Source organism: Aythya marila (assembly GCF_965140915.1).
Source record: "Aythya marila genome assembly, chromosome: 7".
Classification (NCBI taxonomy): domain Eukaryota; kingdom Metazoa; phylum Chordata; class Aves; order Anseriformes; family Anatidae; genus Aythya; species Aythya marila.
In genome coordinates, this window is record NC_139048.1 from 34,976,014 (window position 1) to 35,000,459 (window position 24,446).

General features: G+C 47.8%; 1 protein-coding gene and 1 long non-coding RNA gene across 2 annotated transcripts in view; one reads left to right on the forward strand and one right to left on the reverse strand.

The window, feature by feature from the left end:
• Positions 1-1,189: 1,189 nt before the first annotated feature.
• On the reverse strand, positions 1,190-4,220 carry ADO (2-aminoethanethiol dioxygenase). The gene has a single exon (XM_082764467.1). It carries the CDS (start codon positions 4,170-4,172, stop codon positions 3,417-3,419), a length of 756 nt encoding a protein of 251 aa, XP_082620593.1. The 5' UTR covers positions 4,173-4,220; the 3' UTR covers positions 1,190-3,416.
• A 2,084-nt stretch (positions 4,221-6,304) lies between these two features.
• LOC309880486 overlaps positions 6,305-24,446 on the forward strand; it is a 30,739-nt gene continuing 12,597 nt past the window's right edge. Inside the window, exons 1-6 of the long non-coding RNA XR_014317983.1 lie at positions 6,305-6,414; positions 6,669-6,779; positions 10,473-10,612; positions 21,919-22,059; positions 22,878-23,061; positions 24,237-24,364. This is a non-coding gene — a long non-coding RNA (uncharacterized lncRNA). The remainder of the gene's footprint in view (positions 6,415-6,668; positions 6,780-10,472; positions 10,613-21,918; positions 22,060-22,877; positions 23,062-24,236; positions 24,365-24,446) is intronic.

The following is a 24,446-nucleotide window of genomic DNA, read 5'->3' on the forward strand; positions in this document are numbered from 1 at the left end:
CGCGACCCGGGGCTGCGGGGCTGGCTGCGGGGCTGCGAGGCCGTGGGGCCGCGATGCTGGGGGGTTGCGGGGCCGTGGGGCCGCGATGCTGCGGGGTTGCGATGCTGCGGGGCTGCGGGGCCGTCGGGGCGCCGCCGCGCGCTCCGCCTCCTCTCGGAAAAGCGGAGGCTCCGGCCCCGGCGCGCAAACAAGCGCTGCCGGCCGCGGGGATTTCCCTGCGAGACGAGAGCCGGGCTAATATTAACCGGGGAGCGGGGTGGGTTTTTTTGACTCACTCTGTTTTGTTCCGCGGCTGCCACCAGCCCGGGGCGGGCTCCCCGAGGGAGCGGCGGCTCCCGGCGGCGCGGGGCTGCGCGGCGGGGCCGGGGGCGGCGGCGCTCGCCCCCGCGGGGCCGGGCTTTTCCTCGGGCAGCGGCCCGGCCGCGTTTCGTGCGCGTTTTCGGCTTGCCTTTTTTTTTTCCTTTTTTTTTTTCCCCCTGTTTGCTCGTTAACCTTTCTGTGAGTTCTCGTTGAAGGTGCTGGCCCGCCCGGGGCTCGGCACCGACGTCCCGGCCGCCCCCAGCTCCGTCCCGGCGGCGCCCCCCTGCTCTGCCCGAAGCCCCCGGAGCCGGCGCCGGCTCCTGGAGCGTGGCAGAGGCCGAAGCGAAGGGGGCCGGGCACGGCGCGGCCCGGAGGAGCCGAGGAGCGGGGCCAGCTCTCTGCGGGAGACGCGGCCTCCTCGGTGGGCACCGGCCCCGGCCCCGGCCCCGGCGGGCCGTGGTGGCGGGGGTCGGCCGGGGCTGCCGGGCTGCCCCGCGCACCGTGCGAGGCTCCGACCGCCCGACGGCAGCCGTGCTGCGAGGCTGAGCCCCGGTCGGCAGCGAAACGCCCAGCTCGGACACGAGATGAGAAAGGAATCGGCCAGCAACCGGCTGCAGCAAGCGAACCGTGCGTCGTGGGATGGCACCGCCGGCCCCGACCCCGTGCCTTTGCTCTCCAGAACAAGGAGCTTCGCAACACCGCATGTGCCTGGATTTGTCTGCGGGGCGACGGGGGGAGATCTGGGCCGAGCACACAGATTTAGGCATTGCCTTCCGAAGAAAGGCCAAACGCAGCACCTGGGCTGTTCTGCAGAAGAAAGTTGCGCTCTTTACCACATTTTGGTTCAAGACTGTCATACTTGTAAAGGAAAGTAATGACTGGTCAGTGGTGAGATATCCTGTATTTATTCTGTAATTCAGCAATAACAGTGATTTTGCTGTTGTGAAAACACAATAATCAGATTGCAGAGAGAAGGAACAGTGTTACAGACTCAAACCTTCTGCCTACAGATATCCAGAACATATGAAGGAAGTTTCAATCACTGAGTAAGCAAGAAGTTACACAAAGAGGCTTTTCTTTAATGCATCTCAGGTTTTCTTTGCTATTTTCCCTGGCACTATGACTTTAATACTTTGATGCTAACACCTTTATTAAAAAAAAATAATTAAAAATTTGAAATTTTGCCACGACTGTTAACAGCACTCTGCAATGTAAGGGACCATGCTGTCCTCTATGGAAAGATGCATTAAAGTCCTATCCCATTAAACATCTTGGCTAGATTTTACACATGGAAAAAGACTTAAAAAAAAATAATAGAGACCTAAGGGGGAGGATAGAACAGACAACATCCAAAATCAAAATACTCTGTCGCAGTTTGTTTTTCCAGTACAGCTGTTTGCATGCAGCACGCTGTCTTCTTTGTGGGCTTCTGAAAAGGGGATGATGCTCTTCAGTAGCATTGGAGCGAGTGAGGAACACAGGCTGTGCCCTAGCGAGGCACTGCATTATAGTTAATGACTACGTTCGATAGAGAATTGTTGCACATTAACTAATGCTACGCTGCAGGGGAATTCCAGGAAAAGCAGGTAAGCCAGCTGCAGAAATATCAGACACTTTAAAGTGCTGTAAGAATAAATGGAAATTGCCTGAAATAACTTCCACCAATTTCTCCTTGCAAAAGAATTAATCCGTGCATGCATAATGCTGACTGTATTTTATGTTCATTCTTCATCAGTCCCTCTCCCCTTCCCCCCCCAAAAAAAAAGTTAAAAAAAAAAACCAATGCCATCACTTAAATCACTTAAAAATTCACACATACAAGCAACTGCACAGGAAAAACAAGTCTGCTTTTATAAATACACAAAGAAAAATGAAAGCCAGTTGTGGAACAGTTTCTGGAGCAGGTTGGTACATCACTTAGGAAGTTGGTTAAGTGGTGTTTTTTTATTCAAATTCCCACATTGTGACCGCGAGGGTGAAGGCTGCCCCGGCTGGGCTTTGTGGTACGAAGCGTGCTTTAGGGATAAACAGGCACAAGACCATTCCCTGCAGTATAAACAGAGTATGTCACCTATAGAAAAAGCTTCTCCCGTTAGAAAGAGCGCATCGCATCCCCTGTCGAGGACAAACTGGATCTCAAGGCTGCTTACACCATAGCAAGGCAGAATTCGCTGCGTGTCTTCTACGCTATGTTTATTTAAAAGCCTTATGAAAAAGTTATCTTTATAAATAGTATAAAGATGGAAACCGCAAGGCTTCCAAAGCCCAAAGTGTTCACTTGTCCATATAAAAACACAGACCACGGATTAGAGAGAAGGTATCAGGTCAAATCTTATCTCAACCTAGGGTACGCATACTGCTGGATATGTAGGTTAGCTGCAAAAAAGTAACGTCTGTAGTGTTCCACGAAGCACGTGTTCCATGAGGCAACAGCGGATAGTCTGGTTTTTGCTAAGGATGCCCATGGTTTCCGCTACCCTCGGCCACTGCCGTATGAGAACTTCCAAGCAGGGTTAATTAGCAGCTGACCAGTCTCCTCCTGGCTGAAGGACACACGCACAGGAACGCTCTGATTTCAGTTGTGACAGACGGATCTTACACACAGCGCTTCAACAAACTGCTAACAAGTAATTCTGAACCTGACGTTGTCCCTTAGGAGGGGGAGCTCACTTAACCACAACCCCAGGAACCAGCGGTGTTTAGGGAGCACTTCCTGCCTCAAGAGTTGTTCTGGTTTGTGTTTTCTTGGTTTGTTTTTTTTTTTTGCTAGTTCAGTCCAGCTCTTACTGAAACTCATCCTGGAGTCCCCAGCAGCGCGCAGCCCCAGTGCGTGCGGGCAGCGGGGCGGCTCCGAGCAGGGCTCTTATTGCATCCGCTCCCCGCCGGAGCCCCGCAGTTTGTGCGGGCCGGGCCGGGCCGGGCCGCTGCTGGCCGGGCACTCCGCGGGGCGGGCGGGTGACCGCGCAGCTCTCCCACCGCTTCACGGCTCCCGCGGGGCGCCACCGCTCGCAGCGCTCCTAACGGTCCCAACGCTCCTAACGGTCCCAGCAACGGTCCCAACAGCGGTCCCAACCGTCCCAGCGGCCCCGGGGGCCCCGAGGGCCGGCGCGGCCGCCTCAGGGGCAGACGCGGGGCCCGGGGTAGGGCTCGCCCCCGCACCAGAAGTCGGCGGCCGGCGGGGTCTCGAGCAGCCAGACCTCCCGCGGCAGCTCGCAGCCGGGCGGCGGCCCCTCCAGCAGGCGGTAGTAGTGGCAGTCCCGGCCGTGCTCGGGGTCGTAGGGCGGCGCCAGGATGTCGAGGAAGGCGGCGGGGCCCTCCACCGCGTCGATCTGGTGCAGGTTGTCGCTGTGCGGCGACAGCAGGCAGGGCGGCGAGGCGGGCGTGTAGTGCTGCCGGGAGCGCAGCAGGGCGCGCAGGCACGGCCCCGGGCTGCCGGCGGCGGCGGCGGGCGGCGGCGAGGGGGCGGCGGCGGCGGCGGCGGTGGGAGCGGGAGCGGGAGCGGGCACGGCGTCCATGCAGGCGATGCGCAGCGTGCCGTACAGCACCTTGAGCATGCCGTTCATCCCCGGGTGGTCGTGCAGCGGGATGCAGGCGCCGCTGCGCAGCAGGAAGACGCCCATGCTGAAGCTCTCGGTCTCGCAGATGTGCATGTAGCTGACGGGCGGCACCGCGCCGCCCCGCGGGCACCCCGCGCCCGGCACCGGCGCCGGCCCCCGCGGGGCCAAGTGCAAGTCCTCGGCGCGCACCTCGTCCAGCAGCTGCTGCAGCCGGTGCAGGTTGTCCCCGAAGGCCGGCCCCGCCGGGCTGCGGAACGTGATGCGCGCCTGCCGCGCCACCCGCTGGATCAGCGAGGCCATGTTGTCCCGGGGCATGGCGCCGCGGGGCCCCGGCCCCAGCCCCGGCCCTAGCCCCGGCCCCGCCGCTTCCTCCCGCGGCCGCCCCGCCGCGCAGGCGCGCCCCCGCCGCCGCCGCCGTGCACCACGGGGCTGGTAGTCCCGCCCGCACCCCCCCCGCTGCCGCCCCGCTGCCCCCGCGCCGCCCCGCCGCGCCCCGCGCCCCCGCCGCGCCTCAGCGAGCCGCGGGGACCCGCCCGGGGCCGGCTGCGGGGAGGGCGGCGCCGCGGGGCCCGGTCCGGAGGGTGGCGGCGCGGGGAGCGGGACTACGGCTCCCGGCGGCCCCCGGAGGGCCCCGGCTGCGGTGAGCGGCCGCCACTGGGGGCTGCGGGGCGAGGGGCGGCGGGGCCGGGCCGGGCGGGGCCGGGCAGGGCCGGGCGGGGCGGGGCAGGGCCGGGGGGACCGCCCGCGGCCGCCATCTTAGGGGGCGCCCTGAGGGGAGCGGGTCCAGGGGGGCCGGGGGGTGCCACACGCTGGGCCTCAGGGCCACGCGGTTGTTGAAGTCAGAAATTAACCCGTTAATTGTGGGATTAATTGAACAAAATTGGGCTCTCATCACAAGAACAGACAGGGTTATGCCACCTCGGGTCCAGTTATTTCTGCAGGTGTTCAGCGCCTCAGTGCTCTCGTAGTGTGGGCCCAGCTGGTTATGACTGGAAAAGAGCTGCGTGATGCTTCCGTATTGCATAGGGCTCCAGTGGCTGCGGCCCACCAAGTTCAGTAATTTCATGTAAAGATGAGGTGATCCAGTGTATTTTCTTGGTTAAAGGCAAACTAAAGTCTTAAGATGTGCGTTAAACTTAAGAAAGATGCAAGTGGAATGTTCTTGCATATAATGCAGGCTTCTGATGGCCTAGCAAAAGATGAAATAATGATACTTTAAACATGGATCGGTGATTTGAAACCCTCTTCCCTAACTTATTTTGTGCCTTCTATAAATGTTTGGTGCACAGATTGCAAATTTAGGTCATGGCATAATTGCTTCCTCTTCACAGAGGAGGATGCTCATTCGAGTTGCTAGTTTTGGGTTCCACCCCAGTCTATAAGCATGGTGATATTCGGCTGTTCCATGTTCAGGCAAAGGTATTTTTAAATACTTTCAACACCCCAATGCCAGCGTTGGAAGCACAGGGTGAAGATCAGGAGAGTTATTTCCATACCTGGCAGGATATTTGGGATAAGGGGGCAAGCATCTGTATCTTGAAGTGAGAGGCAGAGTTGGGCTTCTGTGGCATGTGACTATGGGAGTGAGGTGCCGAGGGTGGTGACAGCCTCTCCACGGCTGCATTCATGGGCAAGTGGAATTACGACCGAAACCAAGAGGTTTGGAAGTCTCCACATGTAGTCTGCTATTCTAATTGCAGGGTCAATCAATTTCAGTGTGGAGGTACGGATTGGAATTTTTGGCAGTTATTAGGGTAACAATCAATTATCTCAGATTGCTGGAATGCTTACTTTTGAACACACTGGTTCTTTTCCTGTGCAGCACAAAAATAAACCGTTTTGTGGAAACAGAAACACTGGGTTTTGGTAGGATGTTGGGTGCTATTGTAACGTGCCATTGTAAGACCGGAAAGGAAAAAGAGCACCCTGAGTTCTGATCTCGGCCTGACCTTGACTTGCTGGGTTTTACTAGGTGAATTACTTGACCCTTTAGTACTTACTGCTCTGTAAACCATGAGTCCCACATGCTGTGTAAGAGGTTGTTCATTAAAATTTAAAAAGATCATAAGAACATCTTTATGTAAATGTTCCCAGTGCCATTTTACATTGGTGATGAGCTTTATGTTTTGTATAACTGATCACCTTACAGTCCCCAATGTTTTTAACTACTGTATTGGTTTCCTTTTCTAACAGATACAGACAAAAATATGTCCTTGGCACTTAGTGTTCCAGTTAAATGTTATATCACACCCACATTTTTAAGTGCAGTAATATATATAAGAAAATATATAAGAAAAAAAAAAAAACAACACGCACTTAAAAGCAAGCTGTCCAACCAACTAATAATTAAATTGACTTTTTTTAATTTCTTTTTTTTTTTTTTTTCTTTCTTTTGGACAGGTATATGCTTAACCAACATCTACCAACATCTTGAAAGTGTGGGAAGGAAAAAACAACAGTGTAATCGGCTTGTTTGGGCTTTGCGACTGCTTTGTGTTGGTGATGCAATGACCAAAGTTCAGCCCAGTGATTTTGTGATAAAAGCAGTATGAGTGAGGTCAGAGTCAGGCTACAGTTTTGGTCTCTTGCTGTGTTTGTTGTTTTTCCCCCCCACACAGAGTGTGTTGAGAACTGTTAACAGCTATTTTCTTCCCATCCCCTCTCCACTACTAAGTTGCTCTCCTTTTTTGTACCTGAGCTCCCCTGTGGAAATGACAATTTTTTAGCTTCTTGCTGCTCTGTTACTTTTATGCATTACAGTTTTCCCCAAAGTCTGTGAAATACCCCAAGCTCATTTTCACTTTCTTCTAGGGGTTGCTTCCCAGATCCTCTTAATTTGTTTTGAGAAGTTAGAGTTGCCTGTAATCATGGGGTAAACCAACAGCCTTGAATGGACAACAGTGACGACCACCTAATTAGAAGGTGAGTTGTTAACTGGAATTTAACCTTGTGTCATGATGCTGGAATATTTCACAAGGTGTAGAACCTGGACAGGCAGTGCAGAACCCATCTTCTGGCAGCATGTTGCCCGCCACTGCAGAGGTGTGTTTACATAGAACAGAAAATAAGACTGTGTCAAAGAACATCCTTTTCGCGCTGTTGATGCCACCGATTCTGCAAAGGTATGTGTTTCTTTACTTTTATAGCTACCACCAATCACAGAGAGAGATACAAATGCTAGCCAAACGTGATTCAGATGAGAACAAGGCGAAAAAGAAAGAAGACAAACATGTCTGTAATATTTGCTGTCTCTTCAGTAATGGCTTACGTAAAAGAAAGTTGGTTATCAATTATTCATCAGAGAATTTTTATGTATCAGTAGAAATACAGAGGAGTGCTAGATATAACTGTACTGAAATCAAAAGGGGAATTAGGTTCATATATATACCAAACTTCAAGCAGATCTATGTAACATTAAGACTCCCACCCACCTTTACCATTTCTTTACTGACACATATCCTGTATTCCATTAACCACGTAATTCACCCCTTGCTGCAACTCTTCATTTGTTGCAGCCTCCCAGTTAAATGCACTACTTCTATATAAAGCACATCATTAATGAGTTTTATTGACAGTTTGCTACTGAACAGCCTAGAGCAGGAGTTGGAGTGACTCAGAGTAGGAAAGGCTGTGCAGCATACAACTCCCCGTGCATGAATTTGCAGAGATAATGAACCTCATCCTGCTCTTCTGAGCTTAGCTCCACTGATTTCGTGGTTTCCACTGGTGCAGATCAGATCTGTGCTGGTGTCTCTTCTGACTGTGCCCAGGTTAGACTGTGGTGATGGGTACTGCGAGTTAGTCATGGCCTTATTCCTTCTGAACTCTCTGACTGTCTGGGACCAATGCCACGTATGAGGAAGGAGACATTTACCAGTGTAGGTAGAAACAGCTTTCCCTTCAGGTGCTCTCTTGTTGGCATTTAGTTGGCATGAAGATTTAGTTTGCATGAGCTGCCTGTGTGGTGGCACCAACCTGCTGCAGCTGTGGAGCTGCGGGATACTTTTGCCAGTTGTATGCAGCCGTGACAACAAGGAGAGAGAGGGGGGAAAATCCACCAGTGGCTGTGGAAAGGGTTATCATATGACATTTCTAAGTTTTATGCATCTTGAATGTTCTTGAAAATAATCTAATTGTATAACTTGGGATAAATATGACTTCTAAGTCTAAAACTTAAAAATATAGCCAAAGAATATCGCTGAAGTGTCCGCAATACTGGGTGCTCAGGAATGGGCAGGAATGTAAAAATACTTTTTTTGATAGTTACTTAGATTAAAGAAACCCACAGCTCAATTTGCAGGTGTAATTCTGAGTCCAGAAGGAGCTGTATCATCGCTCCTATTACTGGCACAACTTTCAAAACAAGATATTGACAGAAGATGCATAGATACTAGGTTATGGAGATTGTAATTAGAAACAAATGGGAATCACTTAAGAATTTATATTATATTGGTTAAACTAAAAATGTAGAGAACACCATAATTTGGACTATCTATCACTTTTAGTCTTTTAACTGACAGAAATGGGCAGAAGCTAAAAATGAGGTGTGTTTGCTCCTGATTTCTTTCTTGCTTATTTTTATATCTGGTTGTATTAAAATAATTTTGTAATTATTTTACATAAACACATTCAAAAGCAGCAAAATGCATGGGTTAAGTATCGTTTTATTGATGTAAGTTAATTTCAGTGCTGTTTCAACTTGTTGGGAAAGTTGAAATCTGTTTTCCCGAGATATTTGATACAGAATGAAAGTCGTTCTTGGCTGTAGTCCTGACACTTCGTTAGCACGAGGGGCTTATCCTATCTGGAAGATCCTGATCTTGAGTTTGGGCCGTGAAGCGTGGTTGAATTGCTCGCAGCGAAGGGGAGCACCAGCACGCGCCCTGTTGTGGCAGGTCCATGTAGTGAGTGTGGGGTCCTGCGTCACAGCCGAGTGCTGCTCCAGGCACGCCGGGGAGGGAGGAACCGCGCGGTGCTCGCTGCCACCGGCCCTGTACAGTTCCACAGCTCGGAGCAGGGCGTCTCCACCGTTTCTGAAACCACATCCCACAGATCCGTTGAATTCTTTCACCATCACCGGCTGCCAGACCCACAAGGCCCCCCCGGCCGTTGTTACATCAGTGCCAAACTCCACTTCATTTTTCCTCTCTGTGACTTTTTCAGAGAATCCCGAGGGCCCTGTTTGGTTGCTCAGTCAGGGAGCGGAGGGTGGGAGAAAGCTTGCAAGGTCACCTCTGTTTGGAAGCAGCTCCCTTGGCCTTCAGCCCTCCCCTCGGCAGCTGACTTCCAAATGGCAAGAGAAGGTTTTGTTCGTATGACCCAGGGGAAGGGCCCACTCCGCGGACAGAGATGCTGCCGAGTCTCGTCATCTGGCAGTAAGGAGGAAAGCTGCTCTGCAGGGAAAGCCTGGTGTTCCTCAGCCCGTGTCTGTTCCTCCCAGTATCACTGACCGCAGTGCCGTGTTTGCTTTCGCCTGCTTTGAGATAAAGTGCGTTATTTAAGCACTTTTGTATTAGTGCAGGGTGTGATTCTGTGCTGTTGGAGACTGAGTTTGAAGTAGATAATTTACCAGCTCCGGGGTCCCGGAGGGTACTGGGTGTGGGTCTGCCACTGCCTGTGATACCTGAGGTAGTGATCGCGGGCCAACTTTCAGGCACGGTTACTAGCAAGGACTAAAGTTATCCTATTTCTGTGGCTTACAGGGTTACTGCTGTGCAGCTGAGTCATTGTAACCTGTTTGGTGCTCAACCGTAGCCTTCCCTCCCTGCCAAAAATGCTTTAGCACAGACTATCTTTGAGCTGAGCCCTTCTATTTCACAATCCCAGGGTGAGGACTGGGTACGGTCATCACACAGGTGATAAGCTGTAACGCATGAAGCCACAGGAACTTGATCGCCCTCGCTTGTACAACTGGTCTGTAACACATTACTCGGAGTCTGTTCTCAGCGTGAGAGGGAAATTTGTTGTTTCTGGTGTGATTTCAGGAGCAAATCTATCCCACTGAAGATCTCTACAGGGTTAAGCAATTGTGCTGAATTTAAGAAGGAAAGAATAAGTCACATTTGGGGAATAGCCAAGGAATCTTTTTCTATTTTAAATAAAAAATAGGTATATTTTTTCATGGAAAACCTTAGTGTTCAGTAGAAAAAGAGATGAGTGATGAATTGTAGTAGGTAAGGTATTTAGTGGGATAGGGAAATTTCTTTCAATGTTTTTAGGATTTTGGCGTGTTTAGGTTAATCAGTCAGTTTTCACTTTAGCTTCATGCCTGTCGGTTACACACCACTTCTGCTCTGTGCTGCCATACGCATTTGTGTATCTTCATGTGACTGAGGGAAAAAAAGGTTGCCAGTGTATAAAGGGAAATTAGTTCAGATATTTAGTATCTAGATCTCACTTTTTCATTTCACAGCATGGTAGCAAATGTGTGTCAGATTTTTCTTAGAAAATTAGGATGCATTCCAGCAGAAACTGATGCACAGGCTCAGCTTCTCCTGAAAAATAGCTGTCACTATTCCCCGTAGCTAAGTGCTTGGAGTCTGCAGGATCAGGGCCTAGCGAGCCTCACATCTCTCTTACAGTTCTTTTTTTTTCCTTTCTTTCTCTCTCTTCCAGGAAAACAAAACTCTCTCGTGTCTCCATGTTAACACGACTGGAAATTGAACGTAGGGGGATCTAGCATGTGATTCCTCTTTTTAGACAGGATTTTCTTCATAGCTGAATTGGACCGAGTCCTTTTTCTCCCAAACCAGATGGTAAGTGATTCAGTACTTTTAGCAGTAGAAAAATGATTTGTTTTCTTTCCCCAGTAGTTGGTGTGAATGTACTTTTCTTTATCTATTTACATATTATGTAAACACACTTTACCAGCATTTATGTACATAGTTTACAGTCCTAATCCTGCAAAGAGCCCTGTATAGGCAAGGCCTTGCACATACCAGGGGTTGACATTGCTTATGGTGAGCTGTTTGCATGGAACTCAAGGCAGCGTTGTAACTGTATTTGTATTTTTATGTATACGCTAAAATTTATGACTGTATGAGGACGCAAACAGAGCCATAAGCCCACAAAAAGTTGAGTAACTTCATGCACTTTACTTTTTTCACCTAACAAAGCCTTTGAGGATGCCCTTGATCTCCTCTGTCTTCCTGTGGTAGGTTGTAGTTCTTGTGACTCCCAAGTTAAAGCTAAAAGCTTTGGCCTTATTATAGAGTGTTAGGGTGAGTTCCTCCTGGTGTGCAGGGGTAATAAGGGCCTCCTTCGCATACCTTTTGGACTGAGCTTCTACTAATGCTACTGGGGGGGCTCAGCACAGAGTGTCTTCTCTCCTGCTGCTCCTGCCTGGAGGCAGGAAAGCAACACTGGGAAGGAATTCCATTAATGGTGAGACATATTTGAGGGTGTATTAAAGATCTCATTTTACATACATACCTGATTTCTCAAGGTCAACCACGTCCAAGTTTGTGCATGTGTATGTGTACTGTTAAACCTCAACACTAAATGCGGGGCAATGTCTTGTTTTGTGCTGGATAGAGCATGTGTGTAAGCCGTATGTATGTCACGTCCGCGTATGGATAACTGAGGCAGAACAGAAGGATCTGAAGCTGATCGCATACTACACTGTAGGGAAATGGTGTGTTACAGTGTCAAGGTGCTGGTTCCTTACACAAGCAGGTACAAATGGGGCTGCCCAAGCAGGCTGACACCTGTCCTTTCCAAGCAGATAAGAGTTGTTTTTGTAGGTTTGATGTGCTTTTACCCTAGCTTTGTCTGAGAATTACAGTGTTGAATTCAGAGTCATGCTGCTGCTGCACTGAGATGACAATTCTCCACTTCAAAAATAGCGGCCAGTTTCTCTGTTTACGAGTCTGTCTGTGCAGAGTTGGAATGTGATTATCCGATTCTCCTGGTTCTCACCTCATCTGCACTCACTTCAGTTGGGTCACTCGGGGTTCATGCACAGAGAGGCCTTTACCTTGTTTCCCAGGTTTACCCGAGAGCTAAAACACAGATCTTAACATCTCCCACTTGAAAAATGTGACGTTCTTCTGCCTCCATGAATTACAGTGGGAGAAGAAAAAAGACACATGAATTTGCATTGGGAGTATCATGCTGTGACTTACCAAGTTTTTCTCCTTAATTAGATTATCATTTAGTGGAATTGTGGCAGAAGAGGACCCTTGGTGGGTTTTTTTGACAGGCATCAGTAACCAAGTTGGGGTGATTTCGTGTCTTACAATCTGTAATAGCTTACTTTTCCCTTTATACAACGGGAAGCATTTGGGGGAGTTTGCCTCTTGAACCACGTGGCTGTTGATGTGGTTATGCAAGGTGGCAGAAAATGTGCACCTGCGGAAGGACAGACAGTCCTGCTGGGTGCTGCTGCGTGGGGTGGCCTCTGAATCCCCCCGAGGTCAGGCAGCGTGCCGGGAGGAACACGGGCTTGTTTGGCCACCGTTGTCTGTGTTTTGTTTGCCCAGCATTGGCTGTGTTTTGTGCACTGAGGGCTGCAACTCTTGACACACCTCATCCCAGTCATGAACAGTCTGGTGTCTTTATAGCCAGGAATTGCTTTATTACAGTAACAGAGAGAAATAAAGGCACCAAGTACTGGGTATGAGTTTGTAAACGCTCTACCTGTAAAGGAGCAGAATAACTCCTGCCCCAGCCGTCGTGGGCACGCAGGGGAGTCCTGTTAGGATTTCTGGTCTTGTGCACGTTGTGGTTGCCCCCTTACCTGCAGCAGGGCTCTTGCTGCCTGGTGGGATCTTCCTGGAGTGCCTCTGCACGAAGCCACCTGTCCTTTGCTAGCAGATGTTGCACAGGGCACGGCACCATGCCTGGCAGTGTGGCAGTGACCAAGACGTGTGTAGGAGGTGAAGGGAGTCCGGGAGAACTAAGCTGGGCGATCTGGTCAGTCAGGGTGCCTTCAGCAGTGAGGCTGTGAAGAAATGGGGTCGGAGACCGGTTATCTGTTACCTCCTGTGAGCCCCAGTGAGTGCCTGTGGAGAAAACTTGGCTCAGAGCATGAGGACTAAGTAATTGCTGGAAGCTCTGGGTTACTCAGGACATAAGCATATATTTACAAGCACTGGAAGTACTGAAGAGTGTTTCTTCTGGTTTCAGTTAATAATAGGGCACGTTGTGTACAGTTTGTTTGCTGGATAGGTTCATTTTATTGTCTGTAAATACACTGAAGAAACAATTTTGTCTTTTGTTCAGTGTTACCCAGCTGGCGTGTTTCTTGTAAATCAAATGAAGGAAGGGGAACAAGTAGCCTGCTCTGGTCTGTATGGGAAACAAGAAGCATTTAAAATAAGGGCCTCGTGCAACTCCCCAGGAGTTAGAAGGGCCGAGCAGGGAGACAGCGTGTGCCACAGAGCACAAGACCTCCAATCCACCTGCTCTGCAGACAGGGCAAGTGGCTGCTGAGGGCAGTCACCTCTGTGCAGAAGCAGCCTGATCGAGCTCTGCCCTCCCGTGTGCGGCACAGGGCTCGGCAGCTCGCTGCTCGCAGTGCAAGCGTTGTGGTTTAGCACTAGGGCAAAAGAGAGCAGAGCCTGGCCAACTGATAATAGCTTTTTGTGTTTGAGACTGAAAGGAAGGATTAAGAATAAAGTGGCTGTGTGTGCAAATAATTGTGTAAGTGTGACTCCTAAGTGACTTATAAAAGGCAAACTCATTATTTAATTGTTAGAAATACAAACTGTTTGGCACAAATCTTCGGGTTTGGCTGAGCTGTACTTGACCCGTGAGAGAGCAAAGGTGATTTTAAGTCCTGGGATCCAAGGGGCCAGTCTGTAATGTAACTAATGCAAGGCAGAGTCAGTGCATTAGCTGCTTTGTAATTGCAAATTTTTATTTTGTGTACAGAACCAGTTGATTCATTATCTCTTGTTTCCATTATCTAATCCCAATCTTTATGTGTGAACCTGAGCTATTTTACTTCCAGGGTGGCATGTGACTAGAATGAAAGAAAGGTTTGATAAGAACAAATTGGTTCTAATGTAACCAAAATGATAAAATTGGTTAAATCTGCGTGCAGAATCTGAAAACTTCATGAGAAGCACGAGTTGAAAATCACCTTTCTTCTGTTCTACTCTAGGCCATTCGTTTCTTGCAATATTTTGCCCTTGGAACAGGGACAGTTTGGATCCTAGAACATGAAAGAAGATTGCAAGCAATCATGTTTCTGTAGTGTAACACTTTGTCACTCCTCAACTAAGCTTTAGGAACCAGCTGTAGGGACTCTGCTGTCACGTCCTGCAGTGAAATGACACCTGTTAGCTTATTGCATCTTCATGTTGTTGAATTCTACAACTGTGGTAGTATCACTGCAAGTTATCAGCTGTCCTTGTGCCTAGAATTGTGTTCATCCCATTCTCTGCGAGCAGAGAACAGATTTCCTGAGGCCAACATTTAAAAATGCTTTCACCTTTCAAAGAACCTCCAAACTTTGAGAATTGGATGAAGTAAATTTTATTTGTGCAACCTTTTTTTTCCCCCCTTCCTTCCTTTTTTTTTTTTTTGGTCTTTTTATCACGTCAACCTGACAGCTGGTTTAAATCCAGATGATGTGGGGGGATGTTGAATTTTGCTGGGACATAAATGTGGGCCCAGAGTGAATGGGGTATGTATGGAAATACTTCCTGGCAGAAGTTGCGCTGGCTGCGAGTCAGAAGCTTGCATCCAGTTGACATCACTGGAAGATGCACATGCAAAGTGAAAGTACTATGTGGCCTTTAGACTTCTGTTCCTGTGGTGCATGAGGTTTGGTATTACACAGAAGATTGAACCATTCACTTTTCTGGGTAACTGAGATAAAATGGTTATCTCTGATCAATTTCTGTCTTCTCTGTCTGGGGTATCCCTCCATGACTTCAAGAAAGTGCTGTGTATGTGCGACAGGGAGACTATTGGAATGGAAACCCTAATACAGGAATGATTAATTGATACTTGATCATTTTTAAAAAGATGAGTACCGTAGTTGCTGCTTATCCAGGTCATAGTAATAACTTGAAGGAATATATTCACTAAAGGGAAATGTTCTCTAAAGTGCTTGCTAACAGGTTGCTTGTCTGCTCTGAACACAGTACCTATTTTCCTAAGCCCAACTGGCAAGTAAGTTTTCTTCTTACTTAAGTATACCAAAAGTTACTGTGAGCATGGTGGGACTGCACTGATGTTACATGAATGTCACCAGTGGAAAATCAGGCCCAGTGCTTTTTTCTGTGTTTGGCAAAAGGAAGGGGCATTTCCATTTTCCATTGCTGATTGAGTTCCCCTACGATCTTATCTAACATACAGGAACACTGAAACTGCATCAAGAATGTATTCTCCCTGGTGCCCTACCACACAGAAAAATCACACAACCGAGTTCCCCATTTGAGTGTGTGAGGAGAAGCATATTTCCTGTCTCCTCCCTTTGCCTGCTTCGTCCTGCTAGATTTGGGCTCTCAGGGACAGAGCTGTCTGCCACCGCGCGCGAGGCTGTGAGTGCTGCTGTGCTGGAGAGAGCCAGCTCCCGCTGCAGCCTGCTCCTTGGGCGTTTCTTCGAGGGCTGAGTTAGAAGGCTGGTGGGTGGCTTGCTTACTTCTCTAGGGGAAGCCAGTGAAGCGGGTGGGCTGCGTGAGTTCTGCTTCACTCTGCTTGGCACCGAGCGTGACTGGGGACATCAGAAATCCCAGAGCTGCTCAGATCAGAGCCCTGTCTGCACGCATCCACAGCACTGGTCTCCAGGGAGCTGGGGCTACGACACCGCAGGATACGGGTTGCATTACCACGCCGGTCCCTGGCGGGGGGTTAGGAGCAATGGCAGAATAAATACTTGCAGCTCGCTTTCATGTTGCACTGCGCTGGACTTGTTCTTCCTTCGGTGCCATGAGTTGTACCCGGTGATCCCTGTGGGTCCCTTCCATCCGGGGATATTCCGTGATGCAATGATTCCCTTCTCCAGTGCTGCTTTGATTGCATCCTAAAGCCTTCATTTGCCATTAGCCTCTTGTGCGTTGCTGGCCAGCAGGTCTGTGTAGCAGCAGGCCCACCAGTCTTCCTGCAGGGAGTTCAAGGAGTTTTTGGAGAAATTGAGTGATTCCAGAAATCCACCACTTTCTTCTCTGCCAGTGCCCTGGATTTGAACTGGCCCTGGTGTCTGGGACAGCTGGGCGGCAGGGTAGGGAGGGAAGCAGCACTGGTGTTAGGGTGTTTCACGGGCTTGGGGCTGCCGATGTTAGGTGCTGTAAGCAAAAGTTTTATGAGAAGAGGGTTGTGGCTGAGGGGGAATCATTGCTATCGGGTCAACTAAGGGGTAGCACTTTGCCATCTCAGCACACAGGACAGGCAGAGGAGAAGGGTCGACTGGCAGAACAAAAAATCTTCTTAGCCTGGGCAATATCAGCTTGTCACTGTGAGTTCAGGAGTTAAATAGCTGCAAGCCTACTGCTGCGTGCTGCTCAAGGGGCAGGTCATTCATTACAAGGCATGGCAGAGAGCAGCGTGCTTGGGGCTTTGGGGTGCTGACAAGCTGGTACCACCCAGAATAACTGCGGGGAGCATGGTCATGGCCCACACGAGATCCAGTTTTACAAACTGAAAAAGCCTCAGCCTGCCAGCCTTGAAGACAACACGCAGCATACGTACCGAAACCTAACACTGCCTTGCTTGCTGCCTCCACAGCAGCTGCATACACGTGTTCAGCCCCGGGCACCTGGGAATGGCCTGACTGTGCTGGGTAGAGCAGGGGGCTGGAGAGAGATCTGCGTGCTAAGGTGTGTAGATCCCTGGCAAGACAGAGCCCATGTGAGGATGTGGAGGCAATATTGCAGGTCGGAGAGATTGCAGGACTCAGTTAGGTAAGAGAATGCAAGAGCACACTCATAGGGCCACTTAGTGGGGAGCAAGAAAGGGTTTTACTGTTTGTGGCTTGAGGGATGGGGCAAGGGGTGATGGCTGAGCTTGGGAAGGTAGAGGAGAATCTGGCTGGGCTGCAGTAATCTTAAAACATACCCAGAGTTTGCAATTTATCCCGGACCAGATTGGAAATGTTAAATATTCCTCAGCAGTGCTTAGAAGCATCTGACAGTCACAGTGTTGGCCGTCCAACTTGCTACCCAGAGCACTGACAATTTGTCCCCTCTGGTTTGTCACACACACCTGCGGATTTAATACTTCTCTTTTGGAGAATGCAGCATTTCTCTGTGCTGTGAAACAATGCCTCTCTTCTGCCATTCTCATGGAGATGTGTTGCGATGATATCACTTCCTAGCAAGGGTTGGTGAATCACTTTGTTGGTGTTCATGAATCACTTCTTTGCTACCAGTTTCTGCACTGGTCTTAATATAGTTTCCAAAGGCAAAAATCATCATTGCAGAGACCTCCTACTTTTTGTTAAAGAGACAATACTGGGCTTATCTCATTGCCTGACTTAGCAAGCCCAAGCTCCCAGCATGCTGCAAAAGAGCTCTCCAAAATCCGTTCCTGCAGCTGAAGTTACTGCCACCCATCCAGTTGCTTTCCACCGCTGTAGAGACAGGATTGCTCACAGCAGAGCAGGGAGAGGGAGCACACGTTTGTCTCAGAGGCTTGGGTGGTAATTCTGATCCTTGGCTTAAAGCTACCTTCCCTCCTCACTTAAATGGCAGGACTTCTCACTGGAGTGCTTGAATCCAAGGTACTTGCTCAGTTTTATTGCTCTGCGATGGGTCTGATACCCCCTGCACAGGAGCAGAAGCACTCTGAAGTGCCACGGGTAGGTGTGCAGAGGCTCTGCTGCTCGACACTTGGTCAAGAGCCTCCTCTATTTTATTGCCTACCTAGGCAGTGTAACTGATTGTTCGTCTTCTCCATCAACTTTGTGGGGTAAAGTAGGCAGGAAGCTGGAGGAAGCAGGTCCCTCAAATTCCTTTGTGTAAGGGAAGAGCAGGCTGTGTGGGTCTGTCGAGGGAACGTCAGTGGTCTTTGACACCCACCTGGTAATGCCTTGGCACAGGGCTTTTTTTCTAGGGGAAAAGGAGTTGTGCGAGGTGTGAACGCAGTGCTGTAAGGGTAAAGGGTTATTCTCGGCACAGCCTGAGGCTGCTTTAAGTAGTCCTTATGACACCACTAATCTTTTGGCAACCACAAGGCCAGGGAACTGCACAGGAGGCTTGGAGGAGCCTCTGCTCATTGCCTCGTGGGATGGGGCAAGCATGCCTCAGACACAAAGATCTAACCGATCTCTGATCCAGCACAGCGTGTTCGGAGGGTGTTTTCCCCCTGGTTTGCCTTGACCATTGTGATTTGCCATTTCTCTGTAATACATTACACGTTGTCAGCTGGTGTTTGTAACATTTCCCAGCAGCATTTTAAAATGAGAATTCTTCCGTGGAGGTCAGCGTGCCGTGCGGGACACGGCCTGCGTGTGGGCAGCATCTGACAGATTCCTGTCACTGTTACCCAACAGGCTTGCCAGAAACCACAGCACCTGCCTGCGGGCTGCACTAGCACAACATTACCAGCCGAAGAGGGAAGCATCAATGATGTTGGTCGCTGTATGTGTTCGTGTTCGTAGCCCTTCCCTGCTATGTTGGGCGCGTTATAAATGTCTGCATGGATCGTTACAAGTGGTAGGATAATGATACCAGATACCATTCAGTGCTGAGCAGCCCACGTGTAATTATTGTAACATAAAAGCAGCTCAGAATATTGCTTAAGAGTTTCTCAGTTATCAGTGACTTTTCTACACAGAGACAGATAAAGAGGGAACCTGGCTGAAAGATTGCTCACTCCAGAATTAGTGCCAAGGATCAGATCTTCCTGACCCCATCACTAGGAAGATCCGTTCCCACATTCGTGGTATGCCTATGTGCTGGAGATTTTTCTGTTTCATTTATCATTTGTGATGGATGAAGTCACTTGAAATCTGTTTTTGATACCAAAAGGTTATTTGGCTTTTTCTGCCTGCGTTGCAGCTGTTAGTGTGTTTCATGTGTGTTATTAGCACTCTGTAGCAGAATGCCATTTTGTGCCCAGTAGGGATTAACAAAATTGCTTCACCCTTTCTCTAAGCTTGCCTGCAGTTCAAGCTGCTTAATTTTCCATGTGGTCTGGTGTCAGCCTCCCATTGTAAATTATCCGCCCTTGCGACCACAGCCTGATTTTTCTTACTCCGTCCAGTGGAGCTACTGACGAGTAAAGTTTAAGAAGTCAAGTTAATGTTAGGAGGATACCTGTGAGTATTTCATGGTTGCACGATTTGTACGTATTTGGTAAGTTTTGTAAGGCTGCTTGGTTCCTTCAAAATACGTGACCGTAGAAATCAGTTGATTTGAATGCAACCTTTTTTTTCATCTGCAGTCCCAGGAGGATTCTAATTGCAGTGTTGCCTTGTGACTGTGCTGAATTAAGAAACAGAGCCGAGCTGAAATTCCCAGACCAAAAGATGTGACGGCTACTTTTTTATACTTTTCTTCTAACAGTATCCGGCAATATCCAAGTCTTTTTGCATTGTGTAAGTTCAGTGCTTTTGAAAAAAAAAAAAAAAAAAAAAAAAAAAACACACAAAAACAAAAACTATTTTTTAAAAACCTATTAGAATTTAAGAAAATAATCAGTCCTCTTCCCCCTTATTTGCTCACTTTCTCCTTCTGTACGTTTAATGTTGTTAACTGAACATATTTGAAAACTTTCAAATAACGTGCCGTTTTATAGACAAAGGAATAAAAACCCAACAAGCTCATACTCTGCCTGTAGGAGTGTCAGTTAACGTATGGCAATTTTTGCATGTGTAATATGTAGTCCATCAGCTATGGGGAAAAGGGGAGTGAAGTTACAGATGCTAAATAAAGACAGGATGAGATTATTCAAAAAGACAGGAGGAAGGATTTGGAGCAGAGGATGGAGGATAGGTGGTAAGAAAGACCCAACCATAAGGGTCAGCTTAGCTCCCACTGAATCTGCACGTTATCCCTGAATTACGGCGGTGTGACATCCAAAGCCTTTCTGGGGGACAGCTTAGCTCAGAGGGCAGCATGGGATAAGGCTCAAAGCATGGACAAGAAAAGGAGACTTTTGGAATTCAACCAGAAAGCAGAGTGAATGACAGCAATTCTGCTGCATGGTAGGTTGGTATTTGGAGTTGCGAGCTTTGTTTTACCTCTGGACTCCTTGATCTTGCACAGTCCCCTCAGAGCAGCTGTGAGCAACAGAGGTTTCAGGGTAAGTTCCTATCCTTGAGCAGCTGCACTGGTCACGTGCAGTTTTAGTAAAGGCTGTCCCCAGGGTGAAGGTAGGCTGGTGGAGCTAGCAGCTGGTCAGTTCTCCTGGGAGATGTCCTCTTCCAAACCTCACAGGAGTAGCCATGCAAAGTGATTTTCAGTGGCTGTTAGGAAAGCGACACTGAACATGCCATAGATACGACCAGGTAGCATTTTTCCCTGGCCGTGCACTGACACTGAGTCTGCAGAGCTCTGTTTGATAAAAATCTGGGGCAGCTGAAGGACAGGCAGCCTATTCTGGTGCTGGAGAAGGTGGAGGTGTTCCTCTGCTACGTGGGGAAATACTGGTGCATGCTGAAACTTTCATTAAAAAGACCACTGACTAGAAGATGTAAATGTGATGCTTTTTTTTTTTTTAAGTAACTCACAAACAGAGGCAAAACTAGTAATGAGCTGAACAATTAGCTTATCTTTTATCTTTCTAGATACTCAAACAGCTACAGATTCATCTACAATTTCAAATTAGTCTAGAAGAGGATAAAGCATTGATTTGAGGCCGACTCTTCCTGATTGGTTTATGATATTCTCCTAGGGGAAGAGTGCCTTTCTTCAAATTATCTTAACCTTCACTTTATTATCATTACTGGTCAAGTTAATTGTTATCTCTGTCAGAGATCACAAACCCTCCGCAAATCTGATTGTATTTTCTTACTTGTTTTTATCTATTGAAAGGTGAAGATGCATTAAAAAAATAAATGACCTTTGATGGCAGTTTGTTGCAGTGAGGAATCACAAACAGATTTTCAGTACAGCAAGTTTCTGTAAAAGTTGAGTGATGCCCATGAGTCTGTACAACAGATCTGAAGTTCTGTATGTACTTTCGGGTTTGCTTTTGTTCCGCGTGTGTCTTTTCCTCTCTCTTCCCAGTCGTCATTTCGAAAATGTCGGAGGAACCACGGCTGAGTGTTCTTCTGCTCCCACCTGTGCTTTGGGATGCGAAAGAATAACATTAGCACATAGAGGCCTCCACTTCCTCTTGGCTGCATCTGGACCATTTTATTAGGCAATCCACTGAGCCCGTGATCGGTCTGAGAGCAGCTGATGATGAGCAGCGCCAGGATACGGTACTGGGCTGCTGATCAATTCTGCATCTTTCAGAAGACTTAAAAAATTAGATTAATGAAGCATCACTCTCATAAGCCACAGTCTCACCATGAGGACATTAGGGCAGCCACATCTGTACAAAATATCTTCACCAGCAATCTTTCACCCTCTGACAAATCTTTTCTTCTTGAAGGTAACTGTGGGTGGTCTTCCTTTGTCTAATTTCTGTAAATTCGGGACATCACTTTCTAGTTATGCAGCTGATACTCGTGTTTATGTGAATGGCTATTTAAAAAAAGGAAAGATCAGATGTTTGTTGTTTCATTTCAACATAAATCAAACTTTGTATTCACATAGCAATTCTAGTTTAGCCCCAGGAATAGCTTTAGTATTGCTAAGTGTCTGGAGAGTATTGACTACAGAGACAGGGTTTTAAGCAGGCTGTAATAGTTTCTACAGCTGCTAACAGTTCCTAGAAGAAAGGCAGTATTATTCATCGGTGTTTAAAATGTGCATGACTTGCATTGCACAGAAGTCAGATTGGGAGAATGTCAGATTTTCTTTCTGAGATTCTGCCAGGAAAGTCTTCAATAACTGGAGAAATTCTTTTCACTGGTGAAATCAACATGCAGCACATTGTGTTATTATAATTGCTTATAGCTCACCATGAAAGTTGTCTTTGTATGCGTGGATGTACGGCTTGTACTGTTTTGTTTTTATTTATTCTGCATTCTTTATTATAATGTTCTTTCCTTTTTTTCCAGACCAGAAAGATTGTTATTGAGCTTTCCACAAAGCTGAAATAACGCTGTGTGTGAAAAAAATGTTAACAATTTGAAGAAGTTATAAAAATTTATAAGTTGACTGAATACTTTGGAGATTTCTGCATATTTTAATATAAATAGGTAATGCAAATGTTTGTTCTTTGCATTTAGAGGTGGGTCTCTGTTTTCTAAAGGTCTTGTATATAAATTTGATTCTTACAATTACATTAGAACAAAACGAGTATTTTTTCAGGTTGCATAATAGGAAAAAATGTATTTGCAAAAGACACAAAACATACATGGTTATCTCTGAATGTCATATAGCCATGAAATTTAACATAAATAGTATCAATTTTTGAATGACTTCATTAAGTGAAGTTAGGGGACTGCGTGTTGCAGTCAGCTGAGGTCCTTCCATTCAGTTCCACGGGTCTGGGGTTGGCCCACAAAGAGAAAGACCGTGCTGCATCTAGCTGAGAAATAAGAGGAAAGGAAATTGTATAGATATCTTGAAGTTCCAGATTGTGCTGGTAGAACTTGCATAGAAATTCAGTTACGGAAAATCAAAGATGTAGGAGTTATGTTAGATGAATTTTGTGTAGCAGTGAGCTCAGGCTTTATTCATAACTGGAATAATGAAATAGAATAAGAGGGTCCAAAAGAAAGAAAGGAGGAGTAGAAATTGGTGAAAAGAAAGAGGTGAGTGATAGATCACAGGGAGGTGAGCAAGGGCCTAAATGGTAAGACAGGTTTAACAAAAATTACTCCAAATGTTAACAAGTCAAATGTTACGATCCACCGGAGATGCTCTCTGGGAGAGTATCTGAAAAGAAAAATATCATGCTGCTTGTTTTGGTGCTTATTTTTTATTTGGGACGGTGGAGCAGTGTGAGTTTTGGGTGGTGTGCAGAAGGGGTTTAAGATCTGCTGAATGAGAATGGATGTCTGTTTCTCCACAGGCATTGCAGCCACTGGGAATGGACCCGGAGGGCTGTAGCTTTAGTGGGGGCCCCTGGACAGCGCACTGCGTGCAGTTGGCATTCTTCACCCGTGCTTCTGAGTTACCTCTTCCAGTTCTGTTTTGTCCAAAAGGAATCCAGTCTGCGCACCTGGGGCCTGCTCTGTGATGCACAGTGCGGCACGGTAAGTGGGACAGTTGGGGGGCCATCCTCAGAAGCATGCTCCAGCTCTGAACTTGAACACACCCTGTGAAACTTGAGGGCAGGAGTGGTGACAGGGCAGGGTATGCTCAGAAGCCACTAGTCCATGTCACAGCTGCTGGCAGCGCGTAGAGCTGAGAGCAGCGACAGCCATAAGGAGTACAGCAGGTGAAGAGATGGCAGGGATCCGTACTGCAGGGTGATCACTCTGGGAAAGAGGAAGGGAGGCTGATGGATGCAAGTCTGCGTAGGTGTGTTAGGAAAAAAATAAAAAAGACACCACCCCCTTAACACACATCTTAGAAGAAGGATTTGGGGGCGGTTTTATCTGATGAAACAATGCTGTCCAGTGAGCACATTCATGCCAGAAGGGGAAAAAAAAGATATTTTAAATCTAGGCAAGGTAACAGAGAAGTTAGCTGAAGTCCTGCAGTGTCTGCCGTCGACTCAGGATAATGAATTGCTCAGGAAGGTGGGTGCCTGCCCTAAGGTTACTGTAATTCAGTACTTCAGTATGGATTCTGTCCTGTCATACCGGTCATGAAATTTGAAGGGGCTAGCTGCATGTTGCAACATCAGCACCATTAAGAAGCGTGCCAAACTAACACACGAGAGTCCCAGGTTTGGGATGTGCTGTTTTTTATAGATCTTTTTCTCAAGACATCCTGGCACGTGCTTTGGTGAATTGAAAGGCTTCGTTGGTCATTGTGACCAGTGCAATGAAATAACATTGCTGCTAGCTGGTGGTTTGCTCTGTAGTAAGCTGCTTCTAATTTTCCAACGCTGCTTTCCAAATGGCTATCACTATGGTAAATGAATCCAATCACTGTGGTAAATGAATCTTTTTAAGCCTATACTCACAAAACTAAATTCAGTTCAGTAAACTGTTGATTCTCCAGTCTTTTGTGAGTAGTTTTCACTGTAACATTATCTTGGATCATTAATTTTGAGTGTTAAAAATGAATGATTGGTAATGGGGAGTTATCAAAGACTCATTTCCATGTTCCCTGTCAGTATGCCACTTCATACTGTGTTTATTCTCACAGAGCCTGTCATACAGAAGTACCATTTTACAGAGCACAGACACAGAGAGAATTAATGATGTGCATAACTCTGCGTAAGGAAATATGTTACAGAACTGCTCTTGGGTTTTCTCAGCTTGCGATGTTTAGCCACTGGACTGGCTCTCCTCGTGCTCTGCAGCACAGTTACATTCCTTTCTCGCTGTGGCTCTTGGTCATCCCCTCCAGCACAGCCAAGGAGGCTGCCACAGATACGGCGATCGGGTGAGTCTAAACGTGACCAGGTTATATCAAGTAATGTAATGAATAGCTGAGGCAAATAAATGTGTTACGTACCAAAGTATAA